Here is a 22,806-nt window from a genome sequence, read left to right on the forward strand (position 1 = left end):
CCAATACAGTCTACAGAAAGTCTGGGTATGGTTCCTGTCCCTTTCCCATGGTGAAGTGCAAATTTCATCAACAACAAATTTAATCTGGATTTTGTGCTCTTGCAGGCAATTCTCTCTCTAAGGTACAAGACTCTACTTCCTAGACATTTTCTCTAATGTATAGCATTGTACCTCCAGTGGGTTATTAACTGAGGTTGAACCAAGCTAAGGGCAAGCACTCAAGCTGACCAGCAACAGGGTTAGGCAGTGCAAACAGTCTCCAATAAACTACAGAATGTGAATTCTCCAAACTGACTGGCCATTTTCCCCAGCTGCCTTCTTTAGCAGATCAGTGTAACAGTGGTTTAAACACTAGCAGTTTCTGGCACTATCTACATACGGCTGCTGCCAGTAATCAGTTGCACGAATAACAACCACAGTGGAAAGCTTGTTTAATTTGGGTTGTTGTACACTTAATCATCTCCAGATGACAGTAATATTGAAGCTGGGTTATATAAACTGAAATATCAACAACTTAAGTAATTTTGGTGTGCTCACTTTCAGTAGTAGTGTTTTCTTATAGTTTGAGATTGCAGAAGCATGTTACACTTCTCTAGATCCCAAATGCCAGTTTAATCTCTGACAACTTCAAAGCAGCAGTTCTGAAGTTTCAGTATGAAATGGTTCAACTTTTTAAAGACTTCAAACCTAAATATAGAGCGCTGTTTAAAAGTGCAGTAACAACTGTACAGTATTCCTGTAAAATAAGGGCATAGTTAAGCTAAATCAATATTGATCCTAAAATTCCCAACTTGATCAACTGCAGTGCTGACGGGAGTATTCCAAAAGTTTTGTCACAGAATGCATTAGACTTCAGTCCAATATTCTAAAAAAAATCAACTTTTAACAGTACTGCTTTTTTGCGTGTCGGTGCTTGGGTTACTAGAGATTGTCTATTTATGCTGTATGCTAACTGACTTGAAGTTCAATATGGGATTTGTATATCACAGAGTGAAATCTGTAATCTACAGTATTAAAGCAAAGCCAGCTATTTTCAGCTAATAAACTACTTGTGATCCGATTAACAGTTAACATAACAGTACCTCCTACTTTCAGCCGTATTTTCACAGGATGAAGAGCATAAGCACCCAGAAGCACGTAACTGGAAGATTTCCAGATTAATATAAGAGTGCAACTACAGCAGTTTGCTTACGAAGACAGTATTGCAAATTTCTATATAATGTCCTTCCTTTTTTTCCTTCAAAGAGCTAGGTGCGACATTTTTGCCGTTAAAAGACACTTTCAAAGTTATTATTATGACCTCTAGGATGTTATTTTTGTGGTACGTGGATTACCTTGTGTTTCTCACTAAATACATTCATGGCATATCAGGAATAATTCTGAAGTGTTACCATGTGGGTTTATTAAAAGCTAGCGCTGTCCTAGTATATAATTTAATTCAGTTATTTCTCCTGTGCAGTGAATGCTCATGAAATGTCAGCCTGAAGTGCCTTTTACAACAGTGAAAGTCAGCCTGATTTAACTAGTGGTTGTAAAGCACTGTTGATAAACTTATTCCTATTACTACTGCAGCTGCATAAAATATATAAAAACCCCAACCCAAAACACCCCCCTGAAGTGACAGTAGTAAATGTAAATACATAATTACTTTTAGTAAAGTAGAAAAAAAATTATCCTATGTGTTCAAAGAAAAATTCCAATCCACACAGAAAATAAAATTCTAAAAACTGATTCCATAAACACTCACTTATCACTTGATATGCTGCAGTCTATAACAGTTCTTTTGCTAGTGTTGACTATTAAGAAAGGCAGCTGTATTGTTGAGTTCAAAGCTGGAGGGCCTTGATTTTGTTGTTCATTTTGCTGATTTCTTTGTACCAAGTTTTTGAATGCTATTTGCTGTGGAAAGAAAGAAAGACCAAATGGTCACTGAGAATAAAAGAGAAGACATCAGTGTTTCCAGGAAGTGGAACTTCATAGCTCTTATCTACCATCTCTCAATACCTTCAGTAATTTTGCATTAAAAAGTAAGTTGTGGCCTGACTTCCTCTTCGCACTAGCGAAGCTCACCAGGAACAGAAGTTAAACACAAATTTTTCACACATATCCTAATGGCTATGCCCCCCTCACAATGCCTGGAGAAGAAACAAGAAAGGAGCAATAAAGCTGGGTGGAGAATGGTTCCCCCTTCCTTTAGAAAAGGCACTGGAGCCAGGTCTTCTCTTTATTTCGTATGCGTAATTATCTCCGACAGGAGCCAGTTACACTGAAACAAAAGTTAACAGAAATTACAGCACTCCCCCACTTCCCATGACTCATGTTCTCTTCTCCGCCTCATCCATCACCCTCTTTTCTCTCTCAAAAGAGTTAGTTTTGAAATTCTCCTCTGAAAGTTTTCAAACAGGTGCTGTTTGTGACACCACTCGCTCTCTACTGAATTCCTCTATCTGACTGCATATGTATGAAAGAAAATCGGTGTTTTTAGGAAATGTTATTTGAGGGACTGGAAGTCAGTGTACTTAACTGCTTTGAGGCACTATGTGTTCCACTGAAGGGGAAGATGGATAGACAGAATCCCAAAGGACTGGTAAACCATTTGACAATGTACATCATCAAGGAAATACGGACAGTTATAGATAGTAAGGGAGCGCAACTCCATCATTTTCAGACTCATAGTCAAGAGGTCCTGAGTTGCCGCCTTTTCACCAGGATAATTTCATGTTACTCTTAGAGAAGCTGCTAATTTATTAGGTCAGACAGGTAAGAGTCAGAATTGTGCTTTAAGTAGAGAAACATTTTTTGGTGATGAAAAAAGGAGAAGCATCAGGTATTTAAAAGTTTCAGTGCATATCTAACTAAAATTGTATCAATATAGTCACACCAGGGAAAAAAATATAGCCTTATTGCCTGTAACCTCATAAAAAGTTTGACTGCATTTAAATTACTGAAAGTCTGCACAGACCAAAACACTTAAGATGACTTATAACTGTATTTATAAAATGCTACTTTATAACCAAAGATGCATTTGAGATACATTTCTGCAATCAAAGCCAAAACTCTAGGCATCTCAAAGGTGCACATCAGAATGTAAAAGAGCTGGATTTGTCAGCCTTCCCTTCTTAGGGTCCAGAAATGTCTCTCTCCCCCAGAACAACTCTGCACATATTTACACAAGTTCAGTTGTAAATTTCGTAGCTTAGAATCAACGAGAAATTTTCCAGTAAGAACTACTCAGAGAAGGCTAACTCTGGGGAACTTGGAGTCAACAAAGGTGACTCCTGAGTTGTTCTCGTTCCCACTAATGTTGACAAAGCTTCACTCGAACACTCACAAAAGCTTGTGGCACGCAGATGCAGTATGCTGTTTTACAATGGGTAAAGATGAACCAGAAAGCAAGGATAAGAGGTCCCCCGACCAGGATCCAGAAAGGTCACAAGCGTGAAACTTTTCTCCCTAATATATCATAGCTGCTAAGTACATCTAGAAAGAATGTCAGAAGTTCTAACATGTCGGATTTGCATTTGATAATTTCATTTATGGAAAAAAATAATTAAAATTAAATATACCTGCAGCAGGAGTTCTTGTAGTTGGGCTCGCTTCTGTTTTATCCTTTCAATCCGCTTCTGTTTTTCTATCTTAAAATATAAGTGTAAATGCATCGAGATAATTACTTAGTTACCTTGTCTGTTCCATTGTGCCAAACTGAACAGGCTTTAGAGCTACATCAGTGTGCTAGCACCGTTACAAAAATCCATACTATCTTTGTAAATGATGGTGGATTCCACGGCACAGTAAGTAAATTGCACAAGTCTTTTCGGCCCTACCCACTTGCCTTTTATTTTCTTCTTTTTCAAACAGACTAAACACACCGTCACGTGAGTTTCTCCATAAAACGGGTTTGTCAAACTGTAATTTCTTTCTTTGTCAACAATTTTAACTTCAGTAAAGAATCAATTATTTCGAGAGACTATTATTTCCTCACCCATTCCTCCTCTTCTGTATTGTGCACTGAGGGGCAATTAGCACCAAACTGAACACTTTCTTGAGGGGGTGTTTTGGGTTAGGTTTTTTTTCCCTCCTGCTCTCCACTCTTGGAATTGTGCACATCCCTTCCACTGTTGTCCCAGCTGCAAGCTACTAGACATAAATGTGTGGAGTCTGGGCTCAGGATCCTCACCTGCATCTTTCCAGTGATGTCCACTTTTCGTTTCGACTACTCATCTGAGACTTGATTAAACTAACAAGATTTCAGGAACAAAAAAGGGGGTAGAGGTAACATTTTCTACATGAGCACAGAATCCATTTCTTGCAACAGTTTTGCTAATGTCAGTTTACGGGACAAAGCTATCTTCAACCTAAGTATGCAGTGTTGTGGACAGCCATAGTACTGGATGCCTCCTGACACTGCAGATACAACCAACAGAGTTTTAAAGAATGTTCTGGGGCAACACTAAAGAATTGGACAGTAGTCATCACATTTAAAAGGTATTTTTCCTCATCATCCAGTTGGTGCCAGCACTGTATCACTGCTCCCACAAATATTGAACTCTTACATTACCTTCTTATTCAACCACTGAAACTCAATGACGCAGTCTGTTAACACTTAGCTGGCCTAACCGCTCCCCTCTCTGTTTTATCAACAATGTTGCTTTGCTCTGGTTCCTTCCCCCACCCCCCAATGTTTAAAATGCTTCCTTCAGAGCACAGTAGATGACTTTCTTTGCTGGGACAAATATGTAACTCTTAAAACCAATAAACAGTACAGATGTAATTTAGACCTGGTTTCTATAGAAGAAGCTTTTTTGTACTGTTTCTCATTTTTTTACTGGTAATCTTATTATGGAATTACACTGCAAGAAGAGTTGGCACTTTATACAGCGTTAAAGGCAAAATCAATTCTGATTTTCACACGATGAAAATGCAGCTTTATTTTCTATTATGTCATAGGAAGCAACATTTTAAGAAAATATGCCTGGTTTCCATTTTGTTTATATGTAACTAGAGCCTGAATCAGTGAATAGCATATGATCATTGTAGATGACACCACGAAATCTGAGTTCTGTATTTGTAACAATAACATACACTAAAGATAATGCACTCACATGAATGCATGTAAAATGTAGATTTATCCGTAATTTTTTTTAAAAAGCATCCTTGAGTATAACGATTGAGCATATGCATATTCCCTGGGTGGATGTATTTTCCAAGTTGATGTAATGGACAAGGATAGTAAAAGCTTTTTTCTTACTATCTCTAGAAAGACAATTGATGTAAATAAACCTGCACAAAAAAAATTGTTCTGTACTGGAGAGGCACCCCCCACCTTTTAAGATATTTAATGTCACAAGTACCACAAAAATAATACAAACTAAGATGTATTTACAGCACTGCAGTAAATGCAGTAACTTGTATTTTTTATTTATAGAGCATTTGGCCTGAAGGACAAGCAACATTTGTGCATATAAATTCTGGCATCCCTGCAAAAACATGGTAACTCTTAACCTGCTGGAAAAATAATGGAAATAACCAATAAGTAATACTTCATTTTTTTCCTTGCCAGTTCGTTACTAGCATTTGACATCCTAGCAGGAATTATTTTTCAATTTAATTTCCTTTGAATGGCATTTCCAGGTACAGACCTTAACAGAAAACTGGTCTCCTTTCAAATGTATACCATTTGGTAAGTATAACTGCACCATAAATTCTTTTGACTTTCCTTTAGTTAATTCAGGCTACTACAGACTTTAATCTTAAAAGTAAACCCTGATTTAATCCATGTCCATTTTTGTAAGGTAAACAGTTTTTTAAACTTCACATAATGTATACTAAATAAAACTGAACTAAGCATACATAAATACATCCTTTCAGTTTATTCAAATATCAAAAGTTGTACCTTCATAATGTGCAAGAAGCAAAACCAACCAGGTTCAAACTGAGAAAAAAACCCCTCTTCTAAAGCAGAGCAGCTCCATTATCACAAGCTGTGAACCATATAGCATTTCCCATCTGTCTCAGTTTACCTCTAGATTCTGACATTCCTGAGCTGAGTTTGTTGGAAGGCCGATCCATCTGATTTCCTTCTTCTCCTTTGAAATTATATTCATTGCCATCAGGACATTAAGGGCATCATAAACTCTCCGTCTAATATTTTTCTGATCATAAGCCTGCTAAGAAAACAATGCAGCATTAATTACAATAAAAGAATTCAAAACGGAAAAAAAAGACTGAATGCGTCCTTAATAGATATGGAGAAGATAAAAAGACAAAATCGCAGCTCAAGTCAGAGTGGTATTAAAACATGATGCCTTCATCTGTGCTACTACCTGGATACCACATGAATGTGTTTGGTTGCAAATGGAAACTTCAGACCTGCCTGAAGCCTCTGTGCAGCAAATTCCTATCATGGCAAGTCTGTTACAGTTGAAAAGCCCGACAAGACCACATATGGCAGGTACAAGAGTAGCCCTTTTTTCAAGATAATTCTTTTGGCAGACTTCTCTATTTTGTTTATAATTTAGAGGGAGTTCAATTCTTCATTGTAATTCTATATTTTTGAATTTGAGAGCATAAGTCTTTATATTTAGGAAGTAGTTAAGTAAGTGATGGAAAGTATGGAGCGTGGCAGGACAGTGCAGAAACAGAAGGGACAGAATCCCATGATAAAGCAGACAATTTTGTAATGGCATAACAAATTTCAACACATATTTGCTTACCGAATCTGTAGCTAGGTGGCTGTTAGAATTTGTGAATTCTGATACCAGCTCATCAGCGACTTCATTGTATGAAGTTGTTCCTTTACGCTGAACTTTTTCACATACTTTCATGGAAAAATGCCTCAGACCCTTCCCATTTTTATCTCCTTTTTTGCTTCTCTTACTGGAAGAAGAAAAGTAATTATTTTAATACATAGAATGTTAATAAGCTACTTTGTTACACAGTCTACCTTTCACAACAGGAATCAGGATTCATGACATTATGTACTACCTAAATGAAAAATAAAACTAATCTGCTTTTTTGAACCACTTTCCTGTTTCTTACAAGTTGGCATAAAAGTACAGAGAAGCCCCTTCTCAGCGATTTCTGCATTAACAGTATTTGAACACATGCTACCAGGCAGATGCTTAAAAAACTGGATTTGTAAAATTCATCTCCAGGTAGTTTCACAAAAGAACAACCAAAAAAAGGGAGAAAACCTCACAGGGTGTTTATGTGCCTGGAAGCCAGATTTACAGGGAACTCTCATGTTTGTTCTTAAAATAGAAAGGCTCAGATCCCTATTTACAACACAGCAGAAGATACATCATTTCTCCTACTGACCTAGTACCTGTACCATCATAGTTAAGACAGAGATACAACAGTCTCTTCTGTAGAGAGTAACTACTTATTCGTTGTTTTTTATGGTGTTAGATTAATAACTGGCAACTGTCAGGGTTATTTTCCATTCACTTTTGTCCTTCAGAAAAGCACGAGCTTAGATAATGGAATAATAATGGAAAAAACAGGTGCAGTTGGTTTTATCATACAAACCAGATTTGGATGCATATTTCCACAGAAGCCTTTAAAAAGCTCAGTTGTACTGTGTTTTTTTTTTTTTAAATTACAGTTTTACAAGTTGGTTTGAAAATATGTTTCAGGAAGATCTATCGTTTTACAGAAAAAGGCCCAGTTCTGCCAACAGTATCAAACTAAGGAAAACATTAAAATATAAGAATGCTTTTCAAAATTTCGAATGTATTTAAGAAAACAGAACATTGGAAAGAAGGACAAAAGAAAAGGAAGAGTGGAAAAGAACACCAGAAGATTTTAAAAAAACCAACCAAACAAAAAAACCAACCCACACTCCTAATCCCTTCGCAGATAATCAATTTGAGTAACCTCTGATAGGTAAACAAATAAAACCACCTTCAATGCATTCAAAGAAGTTTTGGAAGTAAAGGAAAAGATCATCTGTTTACAAGCATTCCTCACGTTGAAAACTAGAACAATCCTGTTTCTAAAGATGTGTTGTGTTTGTTTTTCACAACTCCCAGTATCATCTCTAATGTATTTATCAGGAAGTGATAAAGCAGAGAGTAATGAACTATAACTACAAGGAATAACATACAACATGGCTTTTACATGGAGGAGTGAAAACTGCTGAAAGTGGGAACTGTACACTCATCTCTCTGAAGGGCAGTTCTGAAGAAATACAACAAGTATGACCATATACATAAAATATATGTTCAATAATACTCACCTTTCTGAAAAATCTGATTCTATAAATTCTCGAGTCCGCTTTCTGTCCCTAAGAAAAGACAGTTCAAACTTAGATGAAAATAACATTAGCTATTCAGACCAAGAAAATCCACGTATTTGGGACCTAGCTCGGTACTAATGTTTGCTGTTATACATTTACTAAAAGCAGAAAACAGCACAATACAACTTGACAAAATTTGAGAGAAGGTGGTTAGGACTTTGGAGGCTTTCTGAGCTCACTGACAGACAAGTTCTATTCCCAATTCTACCATGTTTTGCCCATACGATTTTAGGGAAATCACTTCATCTGGAACTACAGGAAGTGCTGATGTGAGCTAGATAACCAAATCCCATCAAAAAGGAGAACCTGGACTCCTTTGAAAATTCTTATTTAAAATTCCCCCATGTGGAAGAAAAGTGCCTTTAAATGTGCACAAGATATTCTGTATTTTCAGGACACGGAACGTTTTGGTATCTTTAAAAAAAAGCAAGGTAAAACACGAAAGATGTTCATATTAAAGCTGATGCATATAGAGCTGAAGAGACATACTCTGAAGAAATAGTTGACTTGAATTTTGCATAGGAGTAGCAGTCACCAATCATTGCTGGTTTCCTTGCAGTTCTGTTTATTAGCTACAGCAAGCAGACTTCAGAATTGTATTCCAAACTTCTCTTTTATTCTTGCAGTTGATACAATGCACACCGCTTGAGAACCACCGGTAAATAAACTTCACATTGCTACCTTGCAGTTTCAAACCCAGGGCTCACGGCAGATACTTACGCAGCTAAAAAACTGACACTGCTATGAAGGGAGCTGAACAAAAATGATAGGTTTGAAGATCTGTGCCAGGAAAGCCTGCATGTACTTGGCTGTGCAATCCGGAGCCCATCGGCAGACACCTTCCTCGCCAGCAACAGCAGGGTTTGGTCGTTGGCAACCCCTGTCCATGGTGCTTAACCGCCCCACCGCGCGACCCGGGGCTGGCGGCAGCAGGGCTGGGGCACGGGGCTGGCGGGCAGCGAACACAGAGCTGTCCCCTGGTCTGCACGCAGGGCCGACGGAGGGTGTGTGGAGCCCTGAGAAGAGATATGCTCTGCGCTCGTCTGATTCTGGAAACAGTCTGGAACCTCCGAAGAGAAGTAAACAACGGGTAAAGCAGGGAGTCTGGACTTGCAGTCCTCTGGAACTGTCTTCGCTGAGAACTAACCACTTAGGTTTGACAATACCATGGACCCTTCCTCACCTCTGTTCTTCAGATGAAAATATGACCTATCGTGTGGACTTCTGCTGGGATCAATACCGACTGGCCAGTTTGGAGAACATCTTGCTCCGTTTTATGGGTGAAACAGTAGTTATGCTCCCTGGAAATACTATGTCTAGATTTTGACAGTATACCAACAGAGGGATGGTGCTTCTCCTCAGTGGTGGTGGTTGATGCACTGCAGCTAGGCTTCTCTCTGAGAATCTCCATCACCTGCGTTTGGATGAAGCTTAAAAAAGCTAATGGGCACTGATTCTCTGCTTTAGCAAGCTGTGAACACACTATAGCTTTCCTTGCTCTGGGTACTGAAAGAACTTCTGCCAGGCCTGCACGTTTCACAAAATTTGCAGAAACAAAGTAGTCTTTGAGATCTCCTTTTTCAAATAACATCAGAACAAAGTGGATTCAAAAGGTATCTGAGGAGCTAAACACACATTCAGCAAAAAAATCAAGCCTAAAAACTGCTCAGGCAGGCATGCAGTTTATTGACTCTATGGTGGGTATCTAGCAAGTGTGAAGTACAAGACTATGACAGGCCTTGCTCACAGCACAGAATGAAGAAAGTCAAGGTACAAACATTATACTCTCATTTCTGATATGTGCTAGATGCTCCATTTTCCCATCTCTAAAGCTGGAAAGGTACTACTGACATTCACCACCTGTTTAGAAAAACTAACCCAGATAAGGAAATAAATTACTTTTTAATTTTAAGAGGCAAAGCACTACAATTGTCTTGAGACAGATAAGCTCAGTAGCAGTGGTATTAAAAAAACATAAATCATGAAATGCTGTCAAGACCAGATTCCTTAGAAAAGATAGTCATGTGACTCTGGAGTGCCTCGGAACCCCATGAAAACTTGTTGCTACTGTAAAGTGGTAATAAAAATACAACATTGGTTACATTCAGAATCTTCCATTAGAGCTTTATTCTTAAATGCCTCTTGAAGTGTTTCTGACAGTCTCTCTCTGCTGGCACTTGCTGATATGCTCAACAGCAAAGCTACTTGGATATACCATGAACTTATGAAAAAAATAAAGGCTGTTTTAACAGGACTCCTGAATTTGTAACTCTCCATTTTCACAAAGAAACAGACACTGCCATAAAACAAAATCAAAACAGAGAGTGGAGTGACTGGTGCTTGTACTTCCATGTTCACATGGTCCAGACATCAAAAGTGCATAGCAGGCTAAAGAGCACACTCAGTTATGCAAGAACTACAAGCCGTAAGCCAACATATAGACACAACAGTATAAATAAAGGAAAAAAAACAGAACAGATCCTCGAACACCTTTAAATAAAACAAAGATCTTACCCGGGGACCCAGCCAGAAGCTTCCGTTATGTGTGTCTGTGTGACCATTGTTGGAGCTGAGTTATACGGACTCCCAATCAGAACACTCCCTGAATTGCTCAGTCTTTGTGATGTGCTTATGATCTATGAAATTTAGAAATAAAAACCGCAGCTCTCTTAAGAAAACAGAGGTTACCACAGCCCAAAAGTCACACTAAGCATGGTACTAAGAAAAAAATAGCTCTGTACCAGATGCAAGCTGCAGTCAAAATATACAGCAGAGATGTCATCAGAAGATCTTCATACATGAAAGTAATTATAACGCTGTTAAGTTTTCTACTAATTGTACTACATTACTGTATTATTCATATGGACAAGACCTAGACAAATAGAAATAATTACTAGGTATGACAGATAGAATCTGTACCTATGTACATCTAACTGTTTCTTCGAGAGTACATCTAGGCAATTTCTTGATCACTGTAATCAATAACACCTCCTTTCCAACGGACTTGTCTCTTGCAATTGTCTCTCTTTGGTACCAAAGAAAATGTGAGCTACAGGCAAAGTATTCTCTGCAGTTTTTAGCATTCACAAGATCTCAAGGCATTCCAGCAAGCTAATAATACAACTTTGTACCTATGGAATGAAATGTAAAGTCTGTACAGTATAGACAGAATTTACATTTATTCAAACCTGGTGGAATTGTATGTACAACAGTTGTTAGCACCAAGACACCTGGTCTCAACTTTTACATCACATCTAAGTTTATTCTTTCAAGTAGATCACCAGAAGAATTTAGAGAGTATTTAAAAATGAAACAGTATTATATTTAGTTGGTCTTTAAAGTTTCCCATTTCCTTAGCTTACTGAGCATTACTTCACATCCCTCCTAACACCACACCATGGTTACATGTATGTTATTTTTTATCTTGAAGACATAATTTTATCTTACTGATTTTTGCAAGTGGATAGCTTGACAGAAACAAGTGAAAACACAGATTTAAGAAAAACCAAACCACAGGTACAAGGTAGGTATTTACTGGTTGACACTGGAGAACAAAAGTTCCCCGGCTGGCTGCTTCACACACTGCATGCAGGCAAGGGAAAGATATCGACTTTTATCAGCTCACTGCTACATTGGCTTAGAGTCAGAAACGTTCTGTGATAGAATGATTAAATTTTAAAAGCTTGTTTAAGTTCAGCACTGGTGTAACACTAGTATGTAAAGGGAGAATCAGTAATACCCTATTTCAGCTAAACATCGACCCAGTCCAGTAACTTTCTGTACCAATTCCCTGCAACCTTATAAGTAACGTTTATTTGCAGCGGGTGTGCGGTGCTGCCCGGAAGTGGCAGACAGGTGCCAGGGAGCAGAGATTCGAAACACCCTGCGCGCTGACACGCGTTTCGCCGCGCTGCCCCCCGAGGGCTCACCCCGCTCCGCCGACGCCTTGCAAAGCGCCGGTCAAACGCGTCCCCGGGGGCGGCCGCGCTCGCTCTGCCCGCGGCGCCGGGACCGCCGCTCGAACCCGGGGGGGGGCGGGAGGGGAGGGGAGGCGAGGGGAGGGGGTGTCCCCGCTGCGCGTCCCTCCGGCCCCTGGCGCCACCTGGCGGCGGCCCCGCGGCCCCCTGGCGCCACTGGCCGTCACGGCCGCGCGCGCCTGCGCGCGGGGACACCCACGTCACGGGTACGGAAGGCACAGACATGGCGTCACCGCGGCGTCACTTGTGACATCTGCCACCGAGCGCTCGCCTTCGCAAACGGCTGCGCCGAGGAGTTTCAGGCGCCGAACGCCACCCCCTCCGGCAGCAGGCACTGCCCCGCGGGCCGCCAGCCCCCGCGCAGACCGAGCGGGGAAAGCGCAGCTCGCCCGAGCTTAGCGAGCGGAGCAGGCGCAGGGCGTGCTAAACCCCCGCACCTCAGCGCCAGCGCCTGGCTGGTACCGCTCCTGCTGCCAAGTCTGCACCCGCAGGCTGCATCTACAGAGGCCGCGACAAGGACCCGCAGCCAAGCGCCCAGGCGGCAGACTGCGCCGAGGGCACCGCCCGCACAGCCGCGCCCCAGCCGTCACCCTCCAGCCAGGCGCCCACCCACTGACCCCGGGCCGTCTGCCGGCTTCAGGGGTCCGGAGCACCCGCAAGGGCTGCGACCTGCAGCGGTTAAGCAACCCCAAACACCCTCGCGGCAGCAGCGTGCTGCTAACACGGGTGAGAGGCCAAAGCAGCGTCCACATTCCCACCATCAAGAAATTGTGAACGTTCTTTTTTAAACGGCCTGGAACACGACACAGCCGTACACTGGATGTCTTGGGAGGCCTGTGTTAATGGCTATTTAATAAGCAAATGTTTTTTGAATATAGATCTATCCTCACAAAGCAGCTGAATAAAATAATTCAAAAATTTAAAAATTTAAAAACAAATAAAATGGGTGTCTCGCACCACGCAGTAGCTTTTGCAACTTCTACCTGCTACAGAACCTAAACTGTGACCAGGGTTTATTTAAACCAAAAGCAGGGCTGTGAGAAGTCACTCGTAAGAGGAGGAACCGCATTAACCAGCCGCTCTCCCCTGTTTTGGCCACTATTTATTGCACTCACAGAATACATCTGCTGCAGCAGACCCACTCCAGTGAAATGCTGCAGGGCACATGCCCTAGCAACACCTGCAGCCGCACCGATGGACCGAGGAAGCTGCGCCCTGGCAGGCAGCCTGTGGCTCGTACTTCAGACAGAGAGCTCTACGCGGCGGAGAACGCAGCTGGGGGGGCTGGCTGTAACGCTTGTGCCCATCTGCCCCACTGGGATAAAAGCCACTGAAGAACAGTGATAACTTCTGATGTGAAGAAGACCCACCACAATAATTTATAAAACACATTAAATGGTTCTTGCACTCAGGCTAAGTGCTTGGGAAGTGAGCATCAGGTTACCAGAAACAGTTTACTGTATTGGCTATTTAGTTCTCTGGCCACCAGCAAACTGAACATTTTTCTCAAAAAAAGACCCAGAATCCCTGAAATGGCAACGTATGTTCATATACAGTTATCATTGACAGGAAAAGACAGTTTTAAGAAAAATAGTTTTAACACGTTAAATCTCGAGCCATACATCGGAGACCCTTAAGTCTTTGGCAAGGCTGCAGATTTACTGCTGAGAACATGACTCAAAACATTCAAACAGTACCAATAACATTCTTAATGAGATTTTTTTTTTCCTTGATACACTTTTAAGTAATAGTTAAAATAACGGGTAAAGTCGTTCCAATTTGCATTCCAAGCCAGGAAGACAGGTACCCCCTAAGGCCACACACAAGGTGGCTGCTGGGAGCGGCTTGCTGCACCCACCTGTCACCACCTTCCCACCCAGGCGGGCTCTTCAGCAGCCTCTGCAGCCGAGGCACCAAATGCCAAGGTCCCCGCACTGTTCACATCCTTGTTTTTCATCTTTCCATATTATATCAGCAGGAAGCGACGCAGCCAGTTGCACCAGTTAGCACTGCTGGAGTTGCAAAACTTACCATTTGGGGTCCAACATTCACATTGATTGGTCCTAAGGTTTTTGGCAAAATCTTAGTTGGGGAGTTGGTGCTGGAAACCGGTAATGTGATTATTGAAATATTACCTAAAAAAAGCAGTAAAAAGAGAGTTTTAAATTACTTCCTTAGTAACCTATGAAGAACACGTTGGTAAATTCTCACATCACTTTAACGTTTTGGAATCAGGTTAGCTTTTTTGCCTGCAAACACACCCTCACGTAAAAGCCCCCAGACCTTTTAGCAGATGTCACAAGGACACCTCACAAAACTATGACTTCACTCTTTCACCTTTAAAATTTCGTGTTAGTGTTTTGTTTCCAGAGACAACTTCTTCTTGCCTAAGAGAAAGAGCACACAGCCTGCCATACCTCAGCATTAAGTTAATGAGCATACTTCGAGGAAGTAGTTGGCATACAAAGCCTATTTATAATCGTAAGCACACGTACAAAATACGTATCCCTGTATCTTCATAGCCTTAACCATTCCTCATTGGACTGAAGTACTCCACAAACATCAGTCAAGCACGCCTATACAGATGGAGCAAACGACGCCTTTACACGTTACCTAAAGTAACAGAGCAGGCAGCTGGACGTCAAGATAAAGCCAACTACGCCAGCTCTAAGCCAGTGCATTCTCATCCCAAGATGTTTGTTGTCTTTGTGACCCCAGATCACTTATGGATCTAACTCATCCTGCCGTCACACAGAGGAGCGCAGCTCTATGCTGAGACCCTCACAAATGCTGCTGCTCCTCCTTGATTCCAAATTGTATCTTGTAATCTTGATTATTCACATGTCTTCACCTAAACTGTCATGCAGCACTACCACTAGCCCCTGAGAGTTCAAACTGTCATACACAAGCCACTCAGAGCGGTGAACAGGCTTATTTATCTACGGACATTGTGGCAGCAGCAGCTCCTGCCTCTGACAGATTTGAAGCAAGAGAGCTGGGACTCTATCAATCAAATACCTCCCCTCACTCTTACGCACAGCCTTATTCAAACGGGACACGACAGTGGTGCGTCTGGAGGTAGAATCAAAGGTAAGGAAGAGCTGCCACTGCCTCGTCATCCAGAGTCAGCCCCTGGGGTGACAAGCTGTAAGGACAAGGATTGGCTCCTGAAGAGCTACTTACGCTCTCTGGCACTAGCAGCCAGAAACTGAAGGCACCTGAGGTGACGGGTTCCCTCAGAACAGCACAGACACCAGCCCTCGCCACTGCCCTGCCCTCCTCCTTCCACAGCAGCCAGCCAACGGTCAGCTTAGCCCAGATGGTCCCCAAGCTGACTCTGGTGTTCGACATCTCTGTTCCCTGGTCTTTTCTCATATAACCTGCTCTCCTCCACTGCCCACTTTTCTCCTCCCACTTGGTCCTGAACCATGTTTTTTGGTGGTGGGGTTTTTTTTAAACTTTTTTTTATTTTACTACACCTATGTTCTGCCATGAGGTAACTGGAAAATCATAAACTCCACAGTGTAACTTCTCTGTAACACGAAGCAGAAGCAACATAATTGAGAGACCACTACTACTTAAAAAAAGGATCTTCTGTAGCTACATCACAGAAGTAGAAAAGATGTAGACATATGCAAAATCTTACCTTTATAAAAAATGAACACTGATATGAGAAATATTTACAATTTGAGACAAGGAAGTCCTAATGTTCTGTGTAAATTCTTTTTGGCACCTGGAATAACACTACTACTAAATATTAATTTTCCAAAAGGCAGATGTGTACATGAGAACATCTTCAGAAGAAGCTTGTTTTTTCTTTATTCAATAAATTGAAAATTTATTCAGCCACCTAGCTGACCTAGAAAAAAAACCTTCCAAAACTCACACTCTCGCAAACCCAGCCCCACAGTAAATCCTTGTTCTATTATGAAATACCTTTCAGGAGGTAGTACCAGAGTGCACAAGACAACAGTAATTAATGATTTACATACATTGTGTTCACATTCTGAGCTCAAAACAGTGCTCCAAACTGGCCAGTTACTTGTCAGTTTTACTTTTGCTACAGGATTTGCTAAGCTGTGCTAGCATATTCTCACCAAAACCTAGCCTCCCCTCCCTTTGCAGGCTGTTGTCATCAGTGAGATGCCTGTCACTTCCCAGTACTGCTGCAGAAATTTTCCTCTTTTCTGCTGCAGCTGAAACTTTTGACCCCTTTTTCTCCAAGATCAGCTCTCATGCTATTTCTCCTTGCCCCTTTTCTTACCACGGAAAAGAAATAAATTATTTTCTCTGGTGCCAACAACATAAGGTCACATGGCAAAGTGCAGTAAAACTCTGAAACGTCAGCATTTGGCTTGCAGTTCTCTTACCACAGGGCTACATCACAGAGTTGTCTCCTGTGACACTTCCTGGCCTGCAAGAGGCACAGAACGTCATGCCTCACAGCGCGAGACCAGGACGTGTCAGCCTCATGGTACCGTACAACTGGCTCTGCTGGTGCACCATCCAGTGTACAGGTCTACCCACTGTCCCACACCAATTGCTGTGCACACCGCTTGCTTGTTTCTCAACACGTGGCATGTAGATTGTCATCTCTTTGCACCGACAGTTTTTAATGTATGTATGCACGTGTACAGAGATACACACACCCCTGCACCCCCCCTTGCACGCACCTGCAGACTCTCTACAAACTGTAGCTTAAAAATACAATACCCATGGCCAAAACCACACAACCACCAGACCGACTGTAGCAGTCCTGGGAAAAACACTAATTAAGAGCTACTGCTGCACCGTGCCTTCATTCACAAGGCTACCGAGACAAATGTATAAAGTCACCATTAGGACAACTTTAGCCAATACAAGGGTTGTTCCAATTACTTGATCTTGACTTTAAAAAGAGAGCTGCTTACATACAATATATGTCTAGAAGTCTTTTTGGCTAGAGTTACTGTCAGTAAGAAAGATCGTCATCTTGTAATCCCTACACAAATCCTCCACTTAGCAGCAGCAGCGTCAAAATGATCTTAAGAGTTGATCAAGTTTTCAAATAAATGTTTCCCTGCCCTTGTCCTTACTTTTAAATTTCTTTATGGGCAAATATATATATGCGAATGTGTTGACTTTTAAACACAGACAGGATGGAAAGGGATGAGTTTCTTTTCATGAGCAAGGTGTCTCTTATACACCATGGGTAGAAAGAAAGAGCAACCAAATTTTTCACAACAAGAGATCATTCTGTGTGTTTGTCAGCAGTTGAAAAAATGGTAAACAAAGTTTTATCACTTATAAATATTCCCTCTCGTCTTTTTTTTTTTTCAAAAATAGTGTCATAGTCCAGATACTCATGTGACCTCAACTGCTCCAAACACTCCCGTCCCATCTCTCTTCACAGCAAATATGATAGTTGATTCAGTTAGTTGCTGCAAAAAGATAATGCACTTCCAAATAGGGCACACCAGCACCCCAACCACAACAGATTTTGCAGTCAGTGTCACCAGTGGCACTACTCTTCTCTAAACAAAGAGCATCTTCCAAGAGCACCCCATCCGGCCCACGGCCCTTGCACAGTGGCAGCCCAGGTCTGTGCAACACAGCTGCCACTGAAAGGCCTGGAGCTGGCCGGGACCAGTCCCAGCACAATTAAAAAACAACCATCACCACAAACTGGAAACTGCCAACACAAGTACAATCGGCTCTGAGAGCAGGCACTTGCTCATTAAGATGACTAGCTGTATTTTACACCAAATTTTTGATGTTAGTGCACCTCTGTTTGCTCAAGACCTAGTAATTTCTAAGGTTTTGAAGGCAAGGTAGTATTACAAAACTGCAAGCATCAACAGAAACACTCTTTTCAAGTCTTATTTATAAAACAGCATATAAAAAGTAGTAGGACGATGTAGATGTCACAGTTTGTAGATCATCTAAAAAAATATTCAACAGATTTCTGTATTCAACTTCAAGCTGAAACATCACCAAGCTATTTATATATACTTTATCACATAGCAATTGTAAGAGCTTTAAATATGATCAAATTCCACATAAATGCCCCAAATAGGTTACACTGATTTATGTTCCACTGAAAAACAGCAGTGCGTACAGTTATAAGCTGAACACAATGAGACCCATCAGCCTCCTAGTCACGGTAATCTTATTGCATGGATGAAAAAGGTCAGCAGAGATGGATCAAACTAGCATGATTTGTATAATAATACTCAATTCTTATATAATGTTTCTCAGCAGCACTTTCAAAGCACAAAAGGAGGTCAGTGTCATTATTCCCATTTTACCTATGTAAAACCGAGCACATGGGAAAGAAACCCACTTCAAACTCTCATAGAGGGGGGATAACTGCAATATATATAAACCCACCACAAACCCTGCATGCTTGTCACTGATGCAAATTTGAAATAAAAATCTGTCAGTGGACATACGTATGTTTCTCTTAGAACAAAAGCACTTTGCTTCTACATATATTATTTTTCCAACCCTCAGTCACTACTGTCAACCAGTCAACCACTGTTGCTATTCTTTCATATTTAGAAAAACGTGATCACTACATAACTATTATTCTTCCTGGAATTTGAAAAATATGTTTACTTGCACACACAAAGAAAAAATAAATTTAAATGATCTTCAGCTTTAAGTAGTCACAGAATGAAGTTATTCATGTTTACGTACATGTATGCTTACATGCACACACTAGCTAACTGTCCACAAGACCAACTTTAAATTGTTATGTGGCATCCTACATAGCTAACATTCACACAAACAGCATGGACTCCTATACAAATATGAAGCTAAAGAGATTTTTTCCTGTATAACTAAATCTGTTAGGTCTGCAGCTTAGTTGCAAAGATAATCAGAAACAATGTCAACCGGAGAATCTATAGAATCTGTCACAGCCAGTTTGAAGGCAACCATAGCTGATGGGGAGCACAGACCAACCGGCTGGGGTCACACACAATGCATACATCAACAAAAAAACTCTTTGAATTTTTACACAAAACACCAGGGAAGTGTTAGTAATTTGGATTTCATATTCAGAGCTTCGAAACAAGTGTCCACATTTTCGAAAGTGTATCAGTGAGCAGCCATTTTAAATAATACAGCCTACGGCTTGATGGTAACGGCAAAAAGAACCCCAGTTCCTAGTTGTGAAATATTGGAAGTCCATTAGAATATTTTGCAGTAACTTACATTATTGTGCCCTCAGGCTCCTCGATTATGCTAAAACACAAATTGATCTCCAAGATCAGGATACAGCATTACAAAAGCATATAGAAAAACTGAATTATTAACATGCTGTTAGTCTGCACATATTTTCTTGGTACATTTCTTCATTCGTTTATTGCACAAACTCACTAGGCTATAAACCCAACTTTAAAAATGTCATAGTCTGTAGAAGCGCATACGTATCTAGAAATATATGAAAACAAAGAGATCAAAGAAAAAACAAAATGGGGCAGATGGTATCTCGGTGTACTTCAGGCTTACACTGACCAGTACATTTTCAGTCTTTTACCACTCAATTTGAGACCAATTTGTAGGTGTTAACAGTTGCATAAATCTCAACGCACCAAGTGTAGGCCTATTGATAACCAATTCTGTTGTCTTGGTCATTTCAGCAGATCTCTTCAGGCACACAATGACCTCCCAGCGCTCTTCAGGCCTCGAGCTGGAACCCCCTAAGGCCCTCTTCCGATATTCAGCACAGTGCCACTAAAATTTGTTTATGCAGACCTCATCACCAATGCTCACTCCTGCCTGCAAGCCAGCACAGCCACGGCTATGGCTTTGTAGTGAACTTGCCTTCTTTTCCTTTGGCAAGCGGGAACAATGGGTCTCTTTTGGCTGAATCTGTTTCCAGTCCCAGTGAACCGCTCAGCCACCTACTCAGCTATGCTGGCACTAGGCAAAGGAAAATGTTTAAAGGCAGCTGTGAGGTGACCAGAGCCAACTTAACTGCCACTATTTCCAGAGAAGATGTCTATCAAAGCAAGCAAAAGATTACATCACAACAGAAGGCAGAAAATGGTAAATATGTGAATTAAAAAGAAAGAAAGAAAGAAAAAAGACAGAGACATCTCTCTTACTGCTTCCATTGCAGTAGCATAGGCATATGGCAGTCTTGTGCACTGAGAAATTTCTAAAACGCCAGCCCTACCAGGACTTTGTAAAAATTAGGTACTGCATAACAGAAGACATAACAAAAAACAAAAAGATTGAAACAAAGTTCATTGTGAAGTTCTACTAAAAGCTAAGATTCCCACCCAAAGCAATCTGGATTGCAATTTGATCTGAGTAAGTGATCCTGCCTCATGGAGCCTGTTGCAAGACTGGTGGTCTAGAGCTGGACTCCCTTTTCCCTCCACAGCAATAAACAGAAAACACCATGTAAATTTATAGAATTTAAGAATACAGTAACAAATAAAGTGTTAACTAAGGACAGTACAATCTCCAGTATACATTCTAAGATGAGAATCAAATATGTCACTCATAGTCAACCAGTTGAAAACTGTTGCTTCTTTCTTCCACACCCTATTAACTCATAAGTGTCAACTTGCTCTTCATAGACAGAAGCGGATCCGTACCCAGTGTCTTCCCTCGGATACAGACACACTGGGTCAGCCGATAGATTTTGCTTAGGAGGCAAGCAGAACAGTTAACCTGTGGAACAAACTCATTTTTTAGGTGCAAGAGTATCCCCCATGAAAGATAACAAAATACAGTTTCAGTAACTTTTATAATTTTTTTTACAGGCACTTAAAAATTTAGAGTTCTTTACATTTTCAGGTCATTATCTACTGAAAATTAAGCTTGTGCTCCAGGTGACTTCTCCGTGTCTTTAATTGGTCTGATTTACTTTTGGGAGTATCCCTTACTTGCAGGTCATGTACATCAAGTGCTTTTAAAATAAGCTAAAAGCACGCCAAAACAAGACCTTGTAAACAGTATAATTAAAAATGCAACCTTATCAAATACAAGTTAATCCTTCCTAGACTTTTTTCCATTTATATGGAATGGAGTTTTGAATGAAACGACCTTGTTACAGGAAACATCTTGTTTTTTTCGGAAACAAATTCTCATCGTGAGCTTTCCAGCTCAAAGTCTGGTAAGATTTTCTTTTTCTCCCAAACCAAGCCTGATTTTGCTGTTGTTTTTGTTGTAACTGTAATAGTTCTGATCAAACCCCGACTTCTTAAGTTTGTGAAAAACACTAACTCCTATGTAACTCCCTCCCCCCAACCTACGCTAACTGTTCTTGGTAAAGTACGTACTTCACAAGCACAGTTAGAAGAATGGGCAGACACAATCACAGAGCTGTTGGGAGGCACCTTCAGCAGTGGTCATCCCCAACGCCCATGCTCAAGCGGGGTCAGCCAGAGCAGGCTGCCCAGGACCACGTCCAGACGGCTTCTGAGCATCTCCAGGGCCCCTCTGGGCAGCCCGTGCAGGGGTCCGTCACCCTCAGAGTGAAAAAGCGCTTCCTGACGTTCAGACAAAACCTCCCGTGCTCAGCCTGCACCCGCGGCTCCGGTGCTGTCACCGGGCTCCACCCTCCAGGCACCCTCCCGTCGGGCACTCATCGCTAAGCTTCTCTGCAGGCCGCAGTCCCCGCCACTCGGCCGCTCCTCGTACGGGAGACGTTCCGGCCCCTTCGCGGTCTGCACGGCCCGCGGCCGGGCTCTCGCCGCTATGCCTGTGCCTCTCGCACCGGGCAGCCCCATACCCGGACCCCGCGCTCCAGCAGCGGCCTCCCCCCCGCCCCCCCCCCGCCGAGCCCTCCTGGCGCGGGGGCCGCCCGCTCCCGCCGGCCATTGCCAGGGCACGCGGCCAACCCTCCCGCCGCCCGCGTGCAGCTGCGACCGGCGGAGCCAGAGCGCGCGGGTCCCCGGCGGCGGGGCGGGGCGCGAGGGGACGGCGACCCCCGCCCGCGCGCGCCTTTGTGTTACCCGGGGGCATGGTGCGGCGGGGCCAGGCGAAAGCAATCGCGCGCCGAGCAAGGCCAGGCGAAGCACGTGGCGGGGCCCGGGGCAGCCCCGCAGGAGCCCGTGCGGGACCGCGGCGGCAGAAGGCGCGGCAGCCTCAAGCCTGCCGCCACGGAGCCTCTGCTTTGCCGCCCGGGCAGCCGGTAACACCGCCACTCGCGCCCATGCCCCTCACTTTGAGCCACCATTCGGGCGGCGGCGGGGAGCCGGGACCGCGGTTCGCGCGGCGGCGCGCTCTGGAGGGAGCGAAGCGCCGCCCCGGCCCCGCGCCAGGGACACGGACAGGGAGCTTCGCCGGAGCAGCGGCCGCGGGGCCGGGCGGCAGCGGGGCGGGCAGCGACGGCCCCCTGCCGCCCCTCCGCACAGACCGAGCACCAGCCCGTCCGAGCGGCAGGAGCGCTCTGCGGAGCTCGAGCTGCTGAAAGGAGCCTCCGGGACACGCCGTCCCTGCACCTGCCACTGCGGGAGGTGACACACGCGCCGGCGGCACCGCTGCTGATGGCGCGAACAGCGGAGACGCAGCAGCTGCTTTGACTGCCAGCGT

The 22,806-nt window shown here is 42.7% G+C and overlaps 1 protein-coding gene across 4 annotated transcripts in view; it reads right to left on the reverse strand.

The window, feature by feature from the left end:
• TFDP2 (transcription factor Dp-2) overlaps positions 1-22,806 on the reverse strand; it is a 68,434-nt gene that overhangs the window by 19,733 nt on the left and 25,895 nt on the right. For 2 of the 4 annotated variants that reach the window (XM_075417986.1, XM_075417983.1), the window contains 7 exons: positions 14,305-14,408; positions 10,811-10,932; positions 8,237-8,284; positions 6,714-6,876; positions 6,021-6,167; positions 3,567-3,635; positions 1,748-1,899 (listed from right to left, as the gene is read on the reverse strand). In XM_075417986.1, coding sequence (XP_075274101.1) covers positions 1,748-1,899; positions 3,567-3,635; positions 6,021-6,167; positions 6,714-6,876; positions 8,237-8,284; positions 10,811-10,932; positions 14,305-14,307 — 704 coding nt within the window. In that variant the 5' untranslated portion in view covers positions 14,308-14,408. Of the gene's footprint in view, positions 1-1,747; positions 1,900-3,566; positions 3,636-6,020; positions 6,168-6,713; positions 6,877-8,236; positions 8,285-10,810; positions 10,933-14,304; positions 14,409-21,551; positions 21,995-22,806 lie in introns of those variants that run through there. The other 2 variants (XM_075417987.1, XM_075417984.1) reach the window with 2 other exon arrangements.

This window comes from Opisthocomus hoazin, chromosome 4 (assembly GCF_030867145.1).
Source record: "Opisthocomus hoazin isolate bOpiHoa1 chromosome 4, bOpiHoa1.hap1, whole genome shotgun sequence".
NCBI classification, from domain to species: Eukaryota; Metazoa; Chordata; class Aves; order Opisthocomiformes; family Opisthocomidae; genus Opisthocomus; species Opisthocomus hoazin.